The sequence below is a fragment of the Schistocerca piceifrons genome, chromosome 9 (genome assembly GCF_021461385.2).
Source record: "Schistocerca piceifrons isolate TAMUIC-IGC-003096 chromosome 9, iqSchPice1.1, whole genome shotgun sequence".
NCBI lineage: Eukaryota > Metazoa > Arthropoda > Insecta > Orthoptera > Acrididae > Schistocerca > Schistocerca piceifrons.
In genome coordinates, this window is record NC_060146.1 from 133,940,998 (window position 1) to 133,964,552 (window position 23,555).

Consider the following 23,555-nt stretch of genomic DNA (forward strand, 5'->3'; position numbering starts at 1 on the left):
GGAGACAAAATGACAGTGGTCCTAGTCCCCTGTTAATCACTGGGAAAATGAGTTTATTGTGGGGTATTTATCCCTGGCATCTTTGTAACATCAGTCAGTGCCCACGAAGAATAGTAGGACACCATTCATTAGGCTTTTGTTAGACACGATCTCTTCAGGAAGTAACAACCCAAATACTTTCAAGACACAAAGGAGCTGAAGACATTAGCTGCCAGTGGGCATTGATTTAAATTGATGGAGAAAGTTGAAAATTTGTGCCAGATCAGCATTTGAATCTGGGTCTCCTGCTTAATAAGCAGATGCACTACCCACTAAGCCATCAGGATACAGTGGTCACCACAATCGCAGATACTACCCTACATGCCTCCCATCAGACCTGAATTCTCAACTTCCACCACACACTATTGACGTGGTGCCCCTTTTACACTATCCTCATTACTTGCGGCATTTTGTAGATTCCCATAAGCCCTTGAGCTTGGAGTGCATGTGCAGTGAAGGGGTCACTGAGCACGTAATGAAAATGGTGTCTGTTCTTTCGGACATGAGCAGACACCACATATACAATTAAGGCAATGCACACTAAGCTCGAACAATGCACACTAACTGCGAAATACCACAAGTAATGAGGTAATGTACAAGGGTCACTACATAGTAGCATAAGGGTAACGAGAATTTGAGTCTAATGGGAGGTGTTCTAGGGTAATCTGTGCAGTTGCGATGACTACTGTGTCTAGATGGCGTAGTGGTCAGCGCATATGCCCCATAACTAGGAGACTTGGGTTTGAATCCTGGTCTGGTGCAAATTTTCAAATTTCCCTTGTGATTTAAATCAATGCCCGCTGGTAGCTAATGTTTTTAATTTCCTTGTGCCTTGATTCATATTGGCTGCAGGATCACAATGGTGTCTATTCTTTATGACAGATGTAAAAGAACGCACACCACATCCACCAAATATTTTGAGCCATTTGGTCTCCAGCGATTCGCACTGGAAGATTACCTGTGGTACAGTTTCCTCCCACGTGCCAAGAGTCTGCTCTTAGAGGCTTCTTTTCCTTCACACATCTCATGGAAGTGTTTCCTAAAGTTCCCTTCACCAGTCATTAGACCTACCATGAGTTTAATCAATCTCCTATTCAAGCTGAAGACAGCAGAACTTCTCTTAAAATATGGTTTTGATATAACTAGCTTGGCAGGTTTTTGATTTTGTATTTTAGTCCAATATTCTACGTCCTGCCTCTTGATCTAACTACATACGAAGTGGTACTGGTTTCTTCACAATGTTGGAAAAAATGCTTCCGTTGCATGTGGAACACCCTTAACTCACCAATAAAAGAACTTAAAAAGTAGGAAAAGCAATACCCAGCCTCTCCTTTCCAACCATTCCCAACCCTGCAATCCCTTCCCTCATGGGAGGAATACACAATATCCGACTGACACATACACAGGGGGTATAAGTGGACAATGAAAAAAAATTCCCAGATTTTCCCCGGATTTCCCAGTTGAAAATACACTTTATCCCGGGTGAAAATACACTTTTTCCGTGTTAAGTGACATTATATTCTTATTTAGCACTGTAAAACTCATCGATCCTTTGAATGTTAATAGTTTTATATACCAGAGTAGAATTTCCTGGCACTTTAGAAAACGTAACTCAGGGGGAAAAACACGTTTTGAAAAACCTTTGATATGCAGCAACATGTATGCTGCATATTTTCGTATTACGAAGGTATAAATTCGAATTCCACCAAACACTGCCATGTCACTTTCCGAAGCACTGAAATCGAAATTGCGATGCACTTTTGTAAGCCAGTCATAGCTCATGTCACGTGATCTTGCCAGCTGATGACTGCATAGGACACATGATGTAGTCAGCCAACAGCAAGATCACTCTTAAGTAGCGCAAACACACAAATAAGAAAAGGTAAGGGGTAAAATTAATATATACATACCATTCACCTATAATATTGGTCTCGAACATTAATAAGCTGGAAGAGAAGCTAAGCTTCCACATATAATATTGAACTTTTTTACGCTTGTTACACTTTAAGATACATCACACAGATGTGCCAGTAAAATTTTTAATAACGACGTAAATGTCTGATCTTCTGGGCTCTAAATTCTTTTAAATGGTCGTCCTCAAAGAGTTGATTTTTAAATGAGAGTCAAACACTTTGTGATTTAAGAAATTCATCATACATTCTCGCAAATAGCTCACCTTACGTAAAAGGAAATCTCCTTTGAATGTAACGATTTTCAAACCACCATTCGCAATATTTTCCCGCGGCCTGTTAGAAATAAGTTCGTTTCAGTAATTACAAGAGAACGCCAGATAACAAGCGTCACCGCGCTTGCGCAGCTACGATGAAGCAGGAAGCCCATATGTTCGTACGTGTAAAACATTAAAAGATCTTACATTATGTCATAAAAGAAACAAGACATCAGAGGATACTTCAAGAGCGTCGGAATTTCGTGAACCATACTAAAACGCATAATTCGGCTTAAAATGCACATTCGTATGCAAATTTTCTTGGAGTACCAGTACTGTATTATCTCATGTTTGGTTCTTTATTGTGGCATAATGCCAAACGTGCAGTTGAAATGCAGCGAACAGTTGAAACTAGCCAATAGTGTGAAATTAAACACTTCATTTCAAATAAATTGACAGCCTCAACAGAAAAGATTAATAAAAGCCAAACCTCTCCAGCAAAGCGGCCAAAATAACTTCATTGTTCTGTAAGGCGATTAATGTTTGACTATCATAAAGGTGGAAAGAAAATCTAAAACTAATAACATATTTTAGCTTTCCGTAATTACGTGAGCGTATTTTAATTCATTTGATAGCTCCCGGCCACAAAAATCCGTTTTGCTATCATTTAACGTGAGAGCAATAAACGAAGAGGAAACAACAAAATCACTAAACGTAAACACAGGTCACGTGGAGATGACCCACCTCCCCACAACAACTCAAGACTGCTCTGTGCATCAGCCCCAGATTTACTAATTTCCGAATCGGGGCAATATTAAGTAGTGGCACCCAGCCACACATCTGTAACGAGAAGTGGGAGAAAGTAATACTCATACGCGACTCAACTGCACATGTGCAAGAGCCAGCCCGCAACTGCTCAAACAAATCTAGTTTAAACAGTTGTCACGCCATGCTCATCGGAGGCAATTTGTTGTTACAAAGCATTGCATAGTCTTCCTAAAGTGTTTGACACACTTTGCTATTGGCAGACGGTTGTACGAGTACTGTTTGGTTGTTGTGTACGGCGCATTTCCTTTGCAACTTTAGTTTTATTTTCTTTATTTTTCTTCTCCTGTTCATGTTTTGTTGCTGCAGTATTATTCTGCAGTAGCGGGATACAGAGTATTGGTTCTTACCAGTCAAAATCACAAAAATTTAACTGAAAACCAAAACAATGAAAAATTCCCGAAATTCTAAACAATTCCCGTGTTTTTCCCAGATCTCCCAGTTGTCCCGGGTCGTATACACCCTGATACAGTTTATAGTAGAACCTCATCAATCTGTCTCCTACAGGAAAGAAGGGGGGGGTGGTCTGGGGGGGGGGGGGGGAAGGGGGGGGGTGTCAGATTATCAGAAAAATACTTTTATTGACCCTTAACACCACAACACTGCATGGAAAAACTTTTATTTCTAACTGTAAACGAATTCAGTGCCTCTTCTTTTATGATTGGTTCAGACGGAGACTTTTTCCTTCTCTTCTTCTCAAACCACAACCAGAGCACTGGCTAGGATTTCACTTTCAGGCTTCTTTAAAAACCCTACATATTTTCAGTTCTTTCTTGTCATCAATCATCATTGTGTGGTTTTCAAGGGTTTTCTAATTTTTCTCCAGTCTTTAACAGTTGTTACATTGCAGTTTTTTAAAGAGATTTACCTTTGTCTAACCTTACAAGTACTTTCAGTATCTCCACTAAAGCGTCACATATATACATTTAGTTGATGCCATAATTTGGTTTTACAGACTTTAATATGTAAGAATACTGTCACTTATCTATAAAATGTGTGTGCACAATAACACAAGTTATTTCACAATAAAACTGATCGAACTGTGGTACCCATCATTGGTCAACCGCTTACCGATCCTTACCGCAGATGATGAGTCACTGATATGTTGAAACAAACACTAGAAATAGGATGGTTGGACAGAGCCAGACCATCCGAGGTCAGATTAGCAAGATTCTACTGTATTTGTATTTTTAAGTGCTTCTATTAGCAAGGGCACAGAACTCTACATCTTGAAGGTAAGTACTGATCAGCCATTTTGTCTTCCAATAATTTTTAAGTCTCATTTTCCCTTTCATAAAACTAGAAAATACGAGTCATTTATGACAAAACAATTTGCAAAATCACCGCTAAAATTTTTTACAGCAATAAAGGGACATCCACTTACAGCTTCTAGAAAAAAAGCAACTAAACCAAGTGTGACAAGTATACAAATTTAAACATACAATCAAATCCATACACGATACAGTGTCAGTTGGATAAGACATAAAACCCAATAAATAATTCAGGATACTGAAACGAGGATCTCTGACAAATGATGGCATGCAAAGCGGCATCTAATTTTGTTGTCAGGGTGAGCATTAAGTCTTTCCACAATTACAAAAATTTATTTCTAAAGAACTACGCCAGATGCAGCTAAGTTATTTTTTGCAAATGGTAGTTTAACTCCTAGAGTTTTTATGGAAGACATCTACATGTGCCCAGGCATCTCAGTTACAGGAATTTCCAACCACGCATAGTCGTTCAACAAAGTGGTACCCTACCACACTTTGAGTTATTTGATTGTCAGTTCTTAGATGAAACCTTTCTGAAGGTGTGGATCAGTAGAGATGGCCCAACATGGCCACCACATTCACCAGACAATGACCCTTCTCGATTTTTTTGTGGATTTATGTTAAGGATAAAGTGTTCAGTTCACCAGTTCCTGATGTCCGAGCTCTTACGGCATGAATACGAGTTGCTGTACAGGCAATGACGGAAGAGATGATGGCAAAGGCAGGGAGAGAAATTGAGTATTGAATAAAAGTACTAAGGGCAACAAACAGAGCGCCATAGAAATGTATCCATAACAAACTTTGTGAGTTAAGGTAGCGTTTGCAAGAAACCACATAGCTGTATCTAGCATAGTACCTTAGAAATAAATTTTTGTACCTGGGGAAATATTTTATGCTCATCCTGTATGTTTAATCCTCTGAACTCATGTAGTAACTGAGATAATGAAGCAAGGTTTTTTCCCCCTTTTTGGGGTTCTGTATCTTCACTGGTAAAAATGGAACCCTTACAGGATCACCCTGTTATCTGTCTGTCAGTCTGTCTGTCGATCCAATTGTTAAAAATCTTTTTTCTCAGGAATGGATAGACATATCAAGTCGGAATTTATGTGACCCATTGAAGTCTACGGTTCTTTGGAAGTGCTACAAACTGAAGCTTCAAAGTCACTGCAATCAAAAAATACAGTCATTTATGTAACATTTTCATACTCGCAAACTCAATCATCAAAACCTATAGGATACTTCCCTTTGACCTAGAATCAAGGGATTTGGCAAGAAACAAGGTTTGAACAGTACAGGTATATTATTAATTAATAATTATATAACGTGATAAAAATATTTTTTTGTCATATGCTATCCAACTTCCAACTTCAAACTTAAAACATACTCTAAACTCTTGGAATTCCCGGGAATGATATCTTACTACTGTCCCAATGATGTGCTTTTTTAATGGCATTCAGAAACTCTTTAAAAGACAAGTAAAATGTTGTAACAACTGTTCATGATGGCATAGTGTGCAAGATATATGAGGCAGGAGAAATATTCTCAAGACTTCAGGGGCAATGTAATAATTACAATTCCAAACAAAGCGGGTGTTGACAGGTGTGAATATTACCAAACTACCAGTTTAACAAGTCACTATTGCAAAATACCAACACATTTTCTTACAGAAGAATTGAAAAACTGGTAGAAATCGACCTCGGGGGCAAGCTGTGAAGGAAACCAAGGATAAATTTAGACAAGGGATTAATGTTCAGAGAGAAGAAAGAAAAGCATTACGAATTTGCCAGTTACACTGTAATTCCGTCAATGACAGCAAAGGGCTTTGCAGGGTAGTGAAATGGAAAGAACAGTGTCTTGAAAAGAGTTTATAAGATGAATATCAAGCTCTGATTTCTCTTATTTTATCATGATGATCATTTCTCCGTATGTATGTCGGTGACAAAAAATATTTTCACATCCAGAGGAGGAAGTTGTCAAATTTCACAAAAAAGCTCCCATGATAATGGAAAACGCTTTTGTTTTAATGAGTGCCACCCCAGTTTGCGTATCGTATTTGTGATACTCTTGCCGTTATTTCATGATAAAACAGAATGAGCTGCCCTTCTTTGGATTTTTTTAACATTCTCCGTCAATCCTATCTTACTAGAGGACAAACAAGTCTAGTGAAGGCAATCTCTTTAGTGGACCTGTTGCATCTTCTAAGTGTTCTGCCAATAAAATGTAGTCACTGGTTTGTCTTCACAACAACATTTTCTACATGGTTGTTTGAATGTAAGTTGTTTCTAATTGTAATCCTAAGGTATTTAGTTGCATCAAAATCAACAACCTTTATATTTGTGTGGTTTAGCATGTAACTAAAATTTAATAATTTCTTTTTTGTGCTCATGTAAATGACCTAAAACTTTTCCTCATTCAGGGACAATGGAACTTTTTGCAGCATATGGATATAGTGTCTAAGTCATTCTGCAATTGGCCTTCATCTTGGCAATAGCATAAAAAGTGTTTCTGAAGAAAAGGACTCTGGTAACTTCTAATATAAATTTAAGTTTAAGGAAGTATTCCTTTTTTAAGTTATTTATCTGGTGTGCAGCCTTGCACAGAAGTGAAACATGGATGATAAGGTGATCAGATAATAAGAGAATACCTCTTTAAAAGTCAGTACCATCATTAGACTGTTGTTTATTTACAGTGTTACATTTACACTTACACAATCGTGATTTCGGCTTCAAAATGCCATTATCAAGTGTTTTAAGTGTTATAAATTGCCTGAGATGGCATACTGTCATATTAAAAAATTGTGTAAGTGTAAATGTAACACTGTAAATAAACAACAGTCTTATGGCGGTTCTGACTTTAAAGAAATATATTATGACTGTGGTCCCGCATTATGAAAAAATTAATAAGAGAATAGAAGCACCTGAAATGTCATGCTACAGAAGAATGCTGAAGATTAAATGGGCAGACTGACTGACCAGTGAAGAGATACCAGACCGAAACACTGAGAAAATAAATTTGGGGCACAACTTTACTAAAACAAAGGATCAATTTATAGGACACAGCCTGATGCATGAAGAAACCATGAGTTTGGTAATGGAAGTAAGTGTGGTGGAAAAATTATAGTGGAAGACCAATGTACGAAATCAAGCAAGTTAAAATGGATGTAGGTTGCTGTAGTTATATGGAGATGAAGAGGCTTGCTCAGATAGGTTAGCATAAAACCAGTCTTCCTTAGACCAGAACAACAACAACAAATTGGCATTAAACTTCTTGTAAAGATATCCACAAAAGCTGCTAAAATTGAAAGACAAGGTGGCAGGAATCGGCTATTGCAGTGTAGTACCACTAAGTGGGGTTCTTGTGCCTGGCCCTGTCATCGTATCAAGCCTTTCGATGGTTTGCTCGCTTCACCAAATGCTGTTCACTTAAAACACGAGCATATACTAGAGGTCTGCACCTGATGTTTACGTGCACTAAAATTGCTCAGCGCATGTACAGCCGCTTTGGATTGAGGGGGCAACTGCACTTGACTTCCATGAAACTCATTCCAGTGCCGCATGCTCAAATTGCCCGGCCATCTGCTAATAGTTACCTGAGCACCATTCAGTTGTCCACTGTAGCATCGTGGTGCGTGAACTTGGGATGAAGGAGAGTGTGAAAGAAAAACCGATTTGAAATAATATATCCCAAGTGTGAAGGACACTGGTTGTATCAATGTTTCGGAGAGATTTTCATTAGTGACTGACGAAGATGTCGGCTATATCTACCGTACCAAGTGTTCTGCCCTCCTGCCTTACAGATCCGCCACCACGTATCTGAAGGCATATCTCTGCACAACACGACAAGATGTTTGGAAACATTAGCAGTTTCACTGAAAGCTGCAGCAATTGAAAAGATGTGTAGAAATGTGTGTCAGAGACCTTTGCTCATTTGCATTAACGTTAGATGTACGATTTAACGTTTTATGTTACGAGAAAGACTTGGAAGATGTAGACATTTCCAACATTTTGCGTCACACTATGATGGCAGCACAAAACAATGAAAGACAAGCCGATGAAATATGATCGAGTATGATGTCCAGCATTATCCAGGCCATAGATGTGAATGCATGAGGATGTACAGCACATATATGAACCGATGCGTATCAGAAAATGTGTTACCTGTCTTTTACTGTGCAATTTGCTTACCAAGATTAGGCAGTTGTTAGGAGTAAATCCCCAGAATTTTAATAGGATTTCATTTGTCACTGACCAAGGAGCTGCAATCGTTTCAGCATTATGCATGCTTTGCATTTTGAACACAGTCAAGAAACATACGTTGGATGACAGTTACTTGATAAATGGGCTTGGAATGGTTTGTTCCATGATTTATGCTGCAAAAGATAGTGTCCGTATCATAAAGAAAACTGGTGATGTGAATTTGATGTAGACAAGCTTGAAGCAAGAAATGGATTGTTTGTGGAACATCTTATTTAGAATGCTACAGTATGTAGTAAGGCCATATGACAAAATCATGGAACTGCTTTCAGAGAGAAGTGTCTCTGAGAAACTAACTGGTTATGACAACAACACTGCAAAAGAACTCATAACATTTTTAGAGACATTTAAAGATGCAATAAAAATGCTGGAAGGTGACCAGTTTCCAACAATTCAGTTTGTTTTGTTATGGATGCACAAACCAAAAAGTCATTGTAATACGGGGCCCCAAGACACAGAGGAACATACGTTTAAATTACTGAAGACATACTGCATTTCCTGCAAATGAAAGTATGCTTATTTGCGATACGCCAGTTTCCGTGTCACCAGTATTTTGGCAGTAAAGTACAATGGTCATATTACCATCTATTAACTGTAGATACTACAAGTGCCGAAGCATCGCTGTCTCTGTCTTGCAAACGAGAAAATAAAAATTCCAAAATTGCACAGAATAGAAACAATTATGTGGCTGCCCTTCTGGTTAGTGGGAAAAAAATGATGTCTGTTTCTGATTGAGATGACACATTAAATACTGTGCATCAAATTTGTGATGAAATATCAGTTTCTGATAAGCTAGAACAAAATTATAATGTGGAAGTAATATCTTACTCTGTTTTTGTTATATGTGTAAATATTTATTTATGACTGATGAGATTATGTCAGCTGCATCCACTCAGAAGCCAAAAAAATGAAGTCCTGTTTTCAGTTTGACTAGGTTGTGAGCTACATCACACTCAATCTACTGACGAGGTCAAATTGTATTTAATCGGAATGGATAGTAGTAAAACAAAGAGCTGCTTGCAAGGAGGATGCATAACTTTCCCAAGCTATCACATTTAGTGAACAACATTTTGTGTTCCAGCCTCAAATGTAAATAGTGAAAAAAATTTCAGTGCTGTTTGGAATGTTATGCCTGACAGAAATAGCACACCTGATTTGAAACAAGTCAATTCATTGTAATTACGCCAACAGGGAAAAATCTGGAGACAATTTTGTTCTTGTTAGGTTTCTTACCTGTTGGGTCGTGAAGTGCACAGATGTACACTCGAATCAATAAAGCAGATGGTGGTGTAAAAAACAATAAGGTGATTTTTCATTATGAGACCAACAAAAGTTGGTAGTTACACAGTTTTCGTGTGAACCTCCAAACTGTTTCCAAATTTTTGTTACTGCATAAAGCACGATATTTTCTCTTAAGGATCATAATGGCGTCATCATCAGAAACTACCACACAGGTAACCAAATTGACCTGAGTGCATTTCCATTAGCTGGTGAAAGTATGTCAGAAGCAACACGAGCCTGCAGACACACAGAGCTGCTACCAAAAAGGCCACAACAGCGCCGCTGTGAGCACACCAGTCCGCGTGGCCTCTGCCCTCCATGTGGTGCCTCATTTGACCAAAGCCTGTCCGCTTGGAGTGTTCATATTCGGGGAAGCTGTGACTGAGTACAGTGAGCTTGAGTGAGCAAAATGCCCTATTTGCAGACCTCTTGTACATGCAAATATTTGAAAAAGTTTTCCTTCAGTTCTTAGCATATGGTTCCATTAAAACAATCTTTGCTGCCCTATACCTATGTCAAAAGTTTCAGTGTCAACATTAACAAGTGTTAGATCATTGCACTCGTCTCCTCAAAGGATTTCAAGAATTGTCTAAAAATCTTATATCATTAAAAAAAAAAAAAAAAAAAAAAAAAAAAAAAAAAAAAAAAAAAAGGCCACGAAGAAATTAACTTGGATCAACAAGCCAGTGGTGTGCTACCTGACAGTCACGTGAAATACCTACAGGTAACATTGAAAAGTTAGATGAAATGGAACAAGCACATAAAGTCAACTTTGGTTTATTGGAGGACTTCCACAGAAGTGAAGCTTTTCTATAGAGGACACTGAATACAAACCTTATGTGACCAATTTTTGAATACTGCTCAATGTTCAGGTTCCCCACCAGGTCAGGTTAAAGACAGACATCAAAGTAATAAGAGGTTTGCAACTAGATTTGTTACGGGAAGGTTTGATCGACATGCAAGTATTACAGAGAGGCTCCGTGAATTCAAACAGGAGTCTCTGGAGGGAAGAAGATGTTCTTTGCCTGAAACAATATTGACAATGTTTAGACAACTGACAGACTGCAGAATGATCCTAATGCCACCAATGTACATCTCTTGAAAGAATACAGACAGTCTTCATCTCGCTCATTTGTGAGTTGAACAGGAAAGGGAATGACTAACACTGGTACAGTGTACTGTCCAGCATGCATCATATGGTGGCTACGGAGTTTCTATATAGATCCAGTTACAAGATTAAACATACAACAAAATTATATACCACTGTGTGTACTATGATTTATTGAAAATCTCATTTTGATATCATAAGCCATTTGTGAAAGTTAATTAGTTAGTTATTTACTTGTTTCACAGATCATTTGAACAATTATTTTACTGAAATCATGTGAAATGGGTCAGCTTATAGGAAATGTATACATATTGATTAGTGTTAACATCCGTAAATATGTTTTTTGCATTTAAAAACTACGGATTTTTTGTAAGCAGGTTACCAGTTTTTAAATAAAAATTTGGCCATGGAATGGAAGATTGTTGAGGAGAAATGATTTTACGTTAGATTCAAAACTCGCTTCACTGTCTTTACTACATCTTATGTTACTGAGCAAATGGTCAAATATTATTTGTTTCTGCTTTCTCAGCCACTAACAGCTTTAATAATGGATACAAAGAGGTCATTTTTCCTTTATTATTGTAGATGTGTACATCTACTATTCTTCTCAAATTGTGATGGATTATTTATGACCAATTTCATTAGCAAATCCATGTATCGTGATGGCAAAGTTAAACTTCCTAACTCCTTATACGATGCTCTTCTGTGAACACCACATATTCCTACTGCTCGCTTTTGTTCAGTCAATACTTTCTTCCTTGAGTTGTCCCAGAAAGATATTGTCGAGTGGAAATATGCAAAATACAAGGGTTATTCAAAAAGTAAGGTCTGAATCGCACTGGCTAGTAGAATGTCACACGAACATGGAACCGCACGTGCGCACCTACTCCCAACATGCCTTGCTCACCAAACGATGTCATTTGCATTGGTACTGTTGCAGTGTGCTGTCAACACTGTTCGTTCAAAATGTTTAAAACAATTGATCAGTCCACCAAGTGTGAAATAATTTTGAATAATTTTGACAGCAAGGAATATTGCAACAGTGGCAATTCATCAACACATAAGTGAGGTCTATGGCCCCAGTGCAACAAGTGACAATAAACTGCATAAAAGGGTGAGATCTAGCTTTCAGGAACAGATGGGTAAATATCCAGGACAAAGCACGATCAAGCCAACCATTGGTGTTCTCAGCAGGTTTGGTCAAAGCTGTGGACAAAAAGATTTGTGAAGAGTAGTGATTCACAATTTCAACTTAAGCACTAGAATTTTCAAATGTGGGTAAAACAACTCTGTTCAAAACTGTCTCTGAGAAGTTGTAATTTCAAAAATTATGCACACATTGAGTTCCCAGGTTGTTTACCGAGAAGCACAAAATGGAAATAATGGCTAGCGTTCTTGATTTTTTTGACCAATATCATAATGAGGAAGATGATTCATTTTTAGAGAATATTCTGACAGAGGATAAGGGGTGGATTTCTCACATGACCTCAGAATCTAAATGTCAGTCAATGGAATGGCATCACATGGTATCACCAGTCAAAGTCAAGAATAAACAGACAATCTTTGTAGTCGATTTTACGCAGTAAGCGATAACAATAAACAATACAGAATAAATGTAATGGCCTTCTGATGTCTGGCGTTTTGCTGCTCCATGACAATACCAGACCCCATTCTGCCATTCACGCCCAAAAACTGATCAGATCTTTTGATGGGACCAATCTAAGACTTGGCACTGAGTGATTTTTCACTTCTCCTGCAACCTAAAGGAGTTTCTTCGAGGCAAGCACTTTGCAACAGAAGATGGGGTGAAAGAAGCAGTTAAAGACAGGTTATCCTCACAGGCAGCAGGCGTCTGTGACCTACGGATACCAAAGCTTGTAGAATGTTGTGGCAAATCTGTAAACAAATATGGAAACTACGTAGAAAAACAGAGGAACATGTAAGATATTAAATAAAAACAGATTTCTGAAAAAAATCTGTGATAAGAAGTTGCACATTATTTTCTGAGTAACCCTTGTGTATCAGGAGGATGATCCATTTGCTTCCAAGACAAGCAATTATAGAAGGAGCAAAAGTACCTGACCTTAATTTTTCAGCAGCTCGGTAATACTCTTCTTTCAGTGCAAGATGTCTTCAGTATGTACACTCAAAAATTTCAAGTATTCTACCCTGCTTACTGACTCCTGTTTATGTCCTACATCAATTGTTGGTATGACTATCTGTCGTACAGAACTGAACATAGTGTGTTTTCTCAAAATTTAGCGGGAGTACAGTTTCACAGAACTGTTAAGTAATTCTTTGAAAAAACATGAGTAACAATCACTTCCATTGTTTTCTACCCAATGGGATTCATTATCACACTAGTTTCATCTCTAAAAAAGTACCAGTTTTGCTTGATGAAATGTTAAGAGGTAGATCAATCAGATATATAAGGACTAGCAGTGGACCCAAAATTGAAGCTTATGGCACTCCCTTCATGATCTCTTCAAAGCTCTAATATTTTCTCTCCTTAAGGCACTGAATTATTTCATGCAACTTTTGGCATTCTGTTTGTTGAGTATTATTCAAACCAGTTGTGTGTAAAGCCATCAATTCCATAAAACTTAGGTTTTCCCAGGAGAGTAACATGATCTATACAATGAAAACACCCTGAGAAATTAAAAAAAAAAATGGCAATATTATATAATTTACAATTTGTAATATTTGGGGAATGAATTTATAAATAGCATTCTCAGTTAGGCAACCCTTCTCAAATCCAAACCACGACATGCTAAGTAAATTGCTCCCGCTTCAATGTGAGATTATGTTTGAGTACATTACTTTTTCAATTTTTTTTTTGGAGAAATGTCTCAGTAAGGATATTGGACAATAATTATTTACGTTTTTCTTGTCACCTTTCTTGTAATGAGAGCTAACAATAACTTATTTTAATCTGCCCGTAAATAAATGGGGTGTTGCATCTTACACCATACACTCAGTTTATTTTAAAAATTATCCGTTGAAATTTACGTATAACAGAATCTGCAGCATTCTTCAACTTTTAAGGCAGTGTCATCATTATAGAAGGCACTCATACAAAGGCACTAACCTGCCGAAGTGTTAAGTCCGCATCGGCAGCAAGTGTCTGCAGCGACTTTATGGGGGAGTAGATCTGCACGAGGCGCACGAGTGCCGGCGACGAGTCTGGAGAAAGAGTCTCCAGCAGCTCCGAGGGCTCCACCAGCAGCAGCAGGCCATGGTACGGCTTCAGGGATTGCAAACACCTGCACGAAATTGAGGGCAGTGTAAAACATCCACTAAAAATATGTAGTGTGTCAAAATAATGTATACACTCTTTGGACCTTAATACCCATTTAATTAAAGCAGACAGAAATGAAAAGCTTTTGGTGTCATATACATTAAGGTGAAACTTAAGAAGGTGATTGTTGTTGTTGTTGTCTTCAGTTCTGAGACTGGTTTGATGCAGCTCTCCATGCTACTCTATCCTGTGCAAGCTTCTTCATCTCCCAGTACTTACTGCAACCTACACCCTTCTGAATCTGATTAGTGTATTCATCTCTTGGTCTCCCTCTACGATTTTTACCCTCCATGCTGCTCTCCAACGCTAAATTTGTGATCCCTTGCTGCCTCAGAACATGTCCTACCAAACGATCCCTTCTTCTAGTCAAGTTGTCCCACAAACTCCTCTTCCCCCCAATTCTATTCAATACCTCCTCATTAGTTATATGATCTACCCATCTAATCTTTAGCATTCTTCTGTACCACCACATTTCGAAAGCTTCTATTCTCTTCTTGTCCAAACTGGTTATTGTCCATGTTTCACTTCCATACATGGCTACACTCCATACAAATACTTTCAGAAATGACTTTCTGACACTTAAATCTATACTCGACGTTAACAAATTTCTCTTCTTCAGAAACGCTTTCCTTGCCATTGCCAGTCTACATTTTATATCCTCTCTACTTCGACCATCATCAGTTATTTTGCTCCTCAAATAGCAAAACTCCTTTACTATTTTAAGTGTCTCATTTCCTAATCTAATACCCTCAGCATCACCCGACTTAATTCGACTACATTTCATTATCCTCATTTTGCTTTTGTTGATGATCATCTTATATCCTCCTTTCAAGACACTGTCCATTCCGTTCAACTGCTCTTCCAAGTCCTTTGCTGTCTCTGACAGAATTACAATGTCATCGGTGAACCTCAAAGTTTTTATTTCTTCTCCATGGACTTTAATACCTACTCCTAATTTTTCTTTTGTTTCCTTTACTGCTTGCTCAATATACAGATAGAATAACATCGGGGAGAGGCTACAATCCTGTCTCACTCCCTTCCCAACCACTGCTTCCCTTTCATGCCCCTCGACTCTTATAACTGCCACCTGGTTTCTGTACAGACTGTAAATAGCCTTTCGCTCCCTGTATTTTACCCCTGCCACCTTTAGAATTTGAAAGAGAGTGTTCCAGTCAACATTGTCAAAACCTTTCTCTAAGTCTACAAATGCTAGAAATGTACGTTTGCCTTTCCTTAATTTATTTTCTAAGATAAGTCGTAGGGTTAGTATTGCCTCATATGTTCCAACATTTCTGCGGAATCCAAACTGATCTTCTCCGAGGTCGGCTTCTACCAGTTTTTCCATTCGTCTGTAAAGAATTCGCGTTAGTATTTTGCAGCTGTGACTTATTAAACTGATAGTTCAGTAATTTTCACATCTGTCAACACCTGTTTTCTTTGGGATTGCAATTATTATATTCTTCTTGAAGCCTGAGGGTATTTCACCTGTCTCATACATCTTGCTCACCAGATGGTAGAGTTTTGTCAGGACTGGCTCTCCCAAGGCTGTCAGTAGTTCCAATGGAATGTTGTCTACTCCCAGGGCCTTGTTTCGACTCAGGTCTTTCAGTGCTCTGTCAAACTCTACATGCAGTGTCGTATCTCCCATTTCATCTTCATCTACATCCTCTTCCATTTCCATAATATTGTCCTCAAGTACATTGCCCTTGTAAAGGCCGTCTATATACTCCTTCCACCTTTGTGCTTTCCCATCTTTGCTTAGAACTGGGTTTCCATCTGAGCTCTTGATATCCATACAAGTGGCTCTCTTTTCTCCAAAGGTCTCTTTAATTTTCCTGTAGGCAGTATCTATCTTAACCCTAGTGAGATAAGCCTCTATATCCTTACATTTGTCCTCTAGCCATCCCTCTTACCCATTTTGCACTTCCTGTCGATCTCATTTTTGAGATGTTTGTATTCCTTTTTGCCTGCTTCATTTACTGCATTTTTATATTTTCTCCTTTCATCAATTAAATTCAATATTTCTTCTGTTACCCAAGGATTTCTACTAGCCCTCGTCTTTTTACCTACTTGATCCTCTGCTGCCTTCACTACTTCATCACTCAGGCCTACCCATTCTTCTTCTACTGTATTTCTTTCCCCCATTCCAGTCAATTGTTCCCTTACACTCTCCCTGAAACTCTGTACAAGCTCTGGTTTAGTCAGCTTATCCAGGTCCCATCTCCTTAAATTCCCACCTTTTTGCAGTTTCTTCAGTTTTAATCTACAGTTCATAACTAATAGATTGTGGTCAGAGTCCACATCTGCCCCTGGAAATGTCTTACAATTTAAAACCTGGTTCCTAAATCTCTGTCTTACCATTAAATAATCTATCTGATACCTTCTAGTACCTCCAGGATTTTTCCATGTATACAACCTTCTTTTATGATTCTTGAACCAAGTGTTAGCTATGATTAAGTTATGCTCTGTGCAAAATTCTACCAGACGGCTTCCTCTTCCATTTCTCTCCCCCAATCAATATACCCACTATGTTTCCTTCTCCCTTTTCCTACTGTTGAATTCCAGTCACCCATGACTATTAAATTTTCGTCTCCCTTCACTACCTGAATAATTTCTTTAATCTAATCATACATTTCATCAATTTCTTCATCATCTGCAGAGCTAGTTGGCATATAAACTTGTAGTACTGTAGTAGGTGTGGGCTTCGAGTCTATCTTGGCCACAATAATGCATTCACTATGCTGTTTGTAGTAGCTTACCCGCACTCCTATTTTTTTTTATTCATTATTAAACCTACTCCTGCATTACCCCTATTTGATTTTGTATTTATAACCCTGTATTCACCTGACCAAAAGTCTTGTTCCTCCTGCCACCGAACTTCACTAATTCCCACTACGTCTAACTTTAACCTATCCATTTCCCTTTTTAAATTTTCTAACTTGCCTGCCTGATTAAGGGATCTGACATTCCACACTCCGATTCATAGAACGCCAGTTTTCTTTCTCCTGATAATGATGTTCTCCTGAGTAGTCCCCGCCTGGAGATCCGAATGGGGGGGACTATTTTACCTCTGGAATATCTTATCCAAGAGGACACCATCATCATTTAACCATACAGTAAAGCTGCATGCCCTCGGGAAAAATTACGGCTGTAGTTTCCCCTTGCTTTCAGCCGTTCGCAGTACCAGCACAGGAAGGCCGTTTTGGTTAGTGTTACAAGGCCAGATCAGTCAATCATCCAGACTGTTGCCCCTGCAACTACTGAAAAGGCTGCTGCCCCTCTTCAGAAACCACATGTTTGTCTGGCCTCTCAACAGATACCCCTCCTTGTGGTTGCACCTACAGTACGGCCATCTGTATCGGTGAGGCACGCAAGCCTCCCCACCAATGGCAAGGTCTATGGTTCATGGGGGTAGGTATATGCCCAAAATGACCAACTCTGACCACAATGCATCATAAATGAAAACTTAGAATGGATACCAGCTGTACTGTTTCTAATGGAACAGTATTACTGCTTGGCCAATTAGATCAACCACTGTTTGTGGTTTTGAAGTGTACTGTGTTTTTGGCAGAAACCCAACAACGAAAGTCTAAAAGGTTACAAATGGCAATTGAGATGGATTCTTCACAGCACTTTCCCTTTGTCCTATCCATTTTGAAGGCACTGTGCTAACGAGAAATTCCCCCCACTTCGAGCTGAAGGTGAGGTGGTGCCTCATCCCATTGAAAGTAATATTATTCATCATCAAAAATACTGTTAAGGCCTAGAGTTACCACGGATAATTTCTAGGTGTCAGTCTCTTCACAGAAGTACAGTCCGATTAACCCTCAAGGCGGCAGACCACAACGGCCTGATACTCACAACAGATTAATAGGCCTTTCTTCAGTTACCTATAGATTTTTATTAGCCTAGTACACACAAATATAGCCAACAGCCTTGCCACAGTGGTAACACCCAACAGATCACAAAAGTCAAGCACTGTCAGGCTAGGCTGGCACTACGATGGGTGACTGTCCAGTCTGCCAAGCGCTGGTGTCAAGCGGGGGTGCACGGTGCACTCAGCCTTGTGAGGTGAACTGATGAGCTACTCGATTGAGAAGTAGCAGCTATGGTCTTGTAAACTGAAATACGGGCGGGAGAGCAGTGTGATGACCACATACCACTCCATACCAGCATCTAGTGACACCTGTAGACTGAGGATGGCACAGCAGCTGATTGGTATTGTCAGGCCTTCATGGCATGTTCAGTGGGAGTTTAGTTCTGTACACACAAATACGGAGATCAATTTTTCTTTTAGGCTTAATGGTAACTTCATGTAACCAAAGATACATTCATCTTCCTCATCCATTTTGATGAACTGCTCACAAAATTCAGTTCACCTACTGGAATCATCCTCGTTCACAGCATGGATAAGTGTTGGGAGTGTGAATCTTCTATCTCTCTGAGACAGCAGAATTCTGTGAATACAGTTTTGCTGCTCCCAGTCTCATGAGAACATTCCCTCACAGACTTTTTCAGGTATTGTGTTTACATCTAAATTGCTGTGTCACTACTTCTGCTATCTGCTGAATGTCTCTTTCTTCTGCTATGTCCATTTTGCACATCATGCACCATTCCATCAACTTCAAACTTGTCTCAGATTCCTGTAATTGCTAATCGTGAAGGAGGTGGTGCTCCTAATTCAACTCTCCAGCATCATCGAACATTCACACACTGTTTTCCAGTAACACTAACATCCACTTCCATTCTCCAAATGATAATGGTAAACATTTATTTCCAATCCTGCAACATAAGGAAGCATGGCTATGTCTTTCCATTGCCTTCTGAATCATTATACACCAAAAATTATTTCTATCTGGTTTAATCAAAGAGAGATTCTGTTTCAAAGTATGTATATATTACTTTAGACAACCTGTAGATAAGACAGTGAGAGCATCATATCAGCAGAGTTAGAGAGGTGGTGCATAGCCCAGATGTGTACCTGCTCAGGTGTTAGAGTTTCCCAGTATTCAACTTTTGAATTGTGTCCCGCTTTTCTCTGTTAGTTTAGCAGCCATGACCTTCACTAGTTGTCTCAAGAAGCCATATCAATTGCAATGAAATATAATATCAATGACACCGAGTTGCAGACAGGCGCAATGGAAAGACTGAAAGCATTCAGCCGAAGTCTTCTTTATAAAGGAAACGCGTGCATGCGCGCCCCCACACGCGCGCGCGCACCCACCCACGCACACACCCACACAAAAAAGCAAGCAAGCACACCTCACACACATATGATTGCTATCTCTGGCCACTATGGCAAGAATTTTGGCATTCTAGAGTGGTCGGAAGCAGAGGTCGTGTTTGTGAGGTGTGCTTGCTTGTACGAATGTGTGTGTGTTTGTCTTTTCTGAAGAAGGCTTTGGCCGAAAGCTTATATGTAACAGTCTTTTCGTTATGCCTGTCTATAGCTCAACGTCTCACCTTTACCGCGAGTAGCAACCTGCCCTTTTCATAATACTGTTGATATTCCAACTTGGACATTCCATGCAAACATTATCATTAGTAAAGAGCCATTATCACCAAATTAAAACAACTGCAATAAGCATTTAATCTTTTATCATTAATTATTTTGAGATAATTTTACATTAATTGAGGCACTGGAAAGCGATAGTGTGTAGGGGAGGTGGGAGGAGAGGGGGGGGGGGGGGGGAAGGATGGGAATTTACACTTTAAAAAATGGTGAACAGTGTATGAAGAACCCATACCAGTGGTATAGAGAAGTCAGTAAGTCCCTACAAGGAACAATTCATTTTCAGCAGCTTTCCAGAGAGAGCATTAATGTATAATGACCCGCAGACTGTCAAAATTATATTGGACAATACACTGATGGTTGTCTCCAGATAGCAAAGTGATTTCAGTATTAAATAATCTTGATGGGTCAATATGACTACCGTATTTACTCGAATCTAAGCCGCACTTTTTTTCCGGTTTTTGTAATCCAAAAAACCACCTGCAGCTTAGAATCAAGTGCAAAGCAAGTGGAAGTTCTGCCGTCGAATATATGTAGCGCTACACAGGCATGCTTTGTAGGCACAAAGATAAATACTGGCGCCAAAACTTCTGTGTCAGTAAATAAATTAAAAAAAAAAAGGTGGAAGACGAGCTTTTTTTCCTCCGGCCCGAGTTTCGACCACTGCATTCTCATACATTGTCCAACGAAGTAAATATAAATTCCGTATTGTTCATCTTCGAATGTAGCAGAATTACAATGTACTACGAAAATCCGACTGGCAAGACTGTTTGGGATGTTTGTCAATATGGCCAACTCTACGTTCTGAATTTTTTCCTACCTGTCAGAAGTGATGGTTGCTAATAAGAACCTGATGAAAAGTGAATCACATACAGTATTCTCTTCACCATAAAAATAATACGAATATAAACATTTTGCCATGCATTCTTTCGTGTTTCCTGCTATATCATTTAAATCCTGTCTGCCTAATAAACTACGAAACTAGAGTGAGACAACAGCAAACGTGGAAGAATATACGTATCGTGTCATGTTTATATTCGTATTATTCTTATGCCTAATAGTGATACAGTCAGAAATGAAGCACGGCAACTGACTTGATTTTTAAATCTAAGATGACTAATTTCTGTGCAGAATTTGATGTACTAAAGAAGCGGCCGCAAAGATTTTCAAACGGAGAAAAATTTTCGCCTAACTCTCGTTCAGAACATGTTCTATCATACGCAGTCTATTATTTGGTTCTTGGTGATCATTATCAAAGAAAGCAGCAGTGTAAGTAACAACAAATAGCATTCTCTTGCCATTGTTTCGCTAATGAGACGATTCCCCTCTTTTTTTGTTTTTTTAATTGTAACCGGCTGTAGCGTGCACAAAAGCAAGCTATGCCGCGAGCGGTGACATGCCGTAAACACTCACTATCAGAATGCGACAAACAATGCATGACACAGTACAGTACTGCATTTTCAGCTTAGAGTGACGTAAGCACCTATAACAAAGAGAACGGCACTTATCAGATCAAAGCAAAATAAGCAATTGATTCAAACCAGACGAAGCACGTGAAAAAGAAAGGGTACCCGTATAAATACGGACAGAGCGTCTGACGCATAGCAATGGCTACCTGGTAAAGCTTAACTGCTAAGCTTACGACTCGAACCAAACTACTGTAGGTGTATCGTCATTCATTCGACCTAAATTGTGTCTCATATTACAACGGACCAACTTTGTTTCGATTTGGAGGTGAGGCGTCAAACTTTTCTCTCCCCTTGAATTTCGAGTCTCATTTTTCAGGTGCGGCTTAGATTCGAGTAAATACGGTAATATAGGTGCCAGCTTTTACTTGGCCATTGGGTTCATTTCGCACTCATAGACGGAAAAGAGGAAGTGCACATGGGTTAAGGAGTGATGCAAGAGGGAAGACTGATACATAAAAATTTACTGACTCAAGGAGAAGCAAGCCAAATGATTATCAGAACTTTCTGAGGATGGACACTCACTCATTTGATGTACTGTTGCAAATGATTACACCTATAATTAAGAAAAACGACCATCATTTGCAAGATGCTACTCTTACAACTCAGCACCTGTTAATATCTTACATTATTTGGCTACAGGAAATTAATTTGAAGACCTAAAAATAATGAGTGCAATATCACTCACTACAGTCAATAAGATCAATCATGATGGAAATATGCATGGTCATTATGAGAAGCTTGAAACATTAAATTAAGGTAAGGATAGATGTATGTACTTCTTTAAAGCTGAATTTGTGGTTGTATTTAAATTAGAAGGGGTTTCTTGTCTTTGCAAAAAGTTCACAGAATCAAAACTACCAAAGCATTTGCTACAGTAGCTCAACAGCTATAGCTATGATTTTCGTTGCACTTCCCATAACTAGTCTGCAATGAATTTAATTTCTTTACCAATTGCAGATTGTCTGATTTTGGATAAGTTTCTCTGTATTTTGACAATGATTGAGTGTCTCACTCAGTTTTTTCCAACTATTGCTGTACTCATTTGATTTTACACATCATAAGGCTGGCAACCCAAATAAAACTTCAGTAATTCTAAAACGAATGTGCATTCCACGTATTTTGAGCTGTTTCCCGAAATGATTCAAACTTTTTTTCAAAAATTATTGCAGGTGACGAAACTTGGTGCTATGCTTATGATCTGAATCAAAGCAACAATCAAGCCAGTAGAAGATTCCAAGTAAGTCTCACCCCAAGAAATCTCACCAGGTAAAATCAAACATTTAAACAATGCTGACTTGTTTTTTCAATGTGAGAGGAGTTGTCAACTCAGTGTTCTTTTTGCAAGGTCAGACAGTTAACCAGGCTTTCCACTTGGAAGTTTTGAATAGCCTGCAAAACTGTGTGTGGCAAAAGCAGTCAGGTGACTGGTTTTCCCATCATGATAATGTCCTTGCTTACACAGCCCTGTCTGTATGACGACTCAAGCGAAAAAGGTATGGCTGACCCCTGTTCCTCAACCATCGATACTCACCTGCCCCTGCCCCGTAAGACATGTTTTTGTTTCCTAGAATGTAAAGTGACACGAGATGAAAGTGTTTTGCTGATGTTACTGAGGTGAAGACAAAAAAGATGGAGATGCTGTCAAGCATCACAGAAGATAAATTTAAATACTGTTTTGAAAAATGGAATATAAGATTAGACAAGTGTAATACTGCAGGTGAAGATTACTTTGAAGGTTTGTGATTAAAATTTGAATAAATAAGTTAAAAATTTTGGTTTCTTTTGGGTACCCCCTCGTACTGTACCAGTCATATACCATCAGCCAGCTGAAAACCAGAGAAGATTTAAATCTCAGCAACGCTTTGATCTTTTAAAAAAGACTAGAGCTGATTTTGCATTCTAATTAGTTAATATCAATAAGCCACAATTCCATCACTCCGTGCCAAAATGAAACAGCATTCAAAGCAGTGAGAAGAAACTGGTGCCTCAGCATCAGAATAGGGGATGTGGACTCCATCTGCCACAAATATAGAGACCAGTATTTTCTGAAGTTCATTACTTTGCAAAAAGTATGACAACTAGTCAGTAATACACAATTCTTGTAAGGGAACGAGATGAAAAATGAGAGAGAAGATGCTAGAAAGCTTCTTTATGAGAGGTACCAAAGTTTTAATTATCACCTAAAAAATAAGTTGATTAATAATTTTTGTTTGTCTGCAAGTAAATGTCGGCAGACATGTTATACATTGAAATCCCCAGGTTTGAAATCACAGGAATGTAGCACACCGCTAGACGAGCCAAGAGAAATGAGACTGCTGATAAAGTGAAGTAT

The 23,555-nt window shown here is 38.8% G+C and overlaps 1 protein-coding gene across 3 annotated transcripts in view; it reads right to left on the reverse strand.

The window, feature by feature from the left end:
* LOC124717047 (GATOR complex protein NPRL3) overlaps positions 1–23,555 on the reverse strand; it is a 108,491-nt gene that overhangs the window by 47,073 nt on the left and 37,863 nt on the right. For all 3 annotated transcript variants that reach the window (XM_047243721.1, XM_047243719.1, XM_047243718.1), the window contains exon 3: positions 14,033–14,207. In XM_047243721.1, the coding sequence (XP_047099677.1) occupies positions 14,033–14,207 (175 nt within the window). The remainder of the gene's footprint in view (positions 1–14,032; positions 14,208–23,555) is intronic.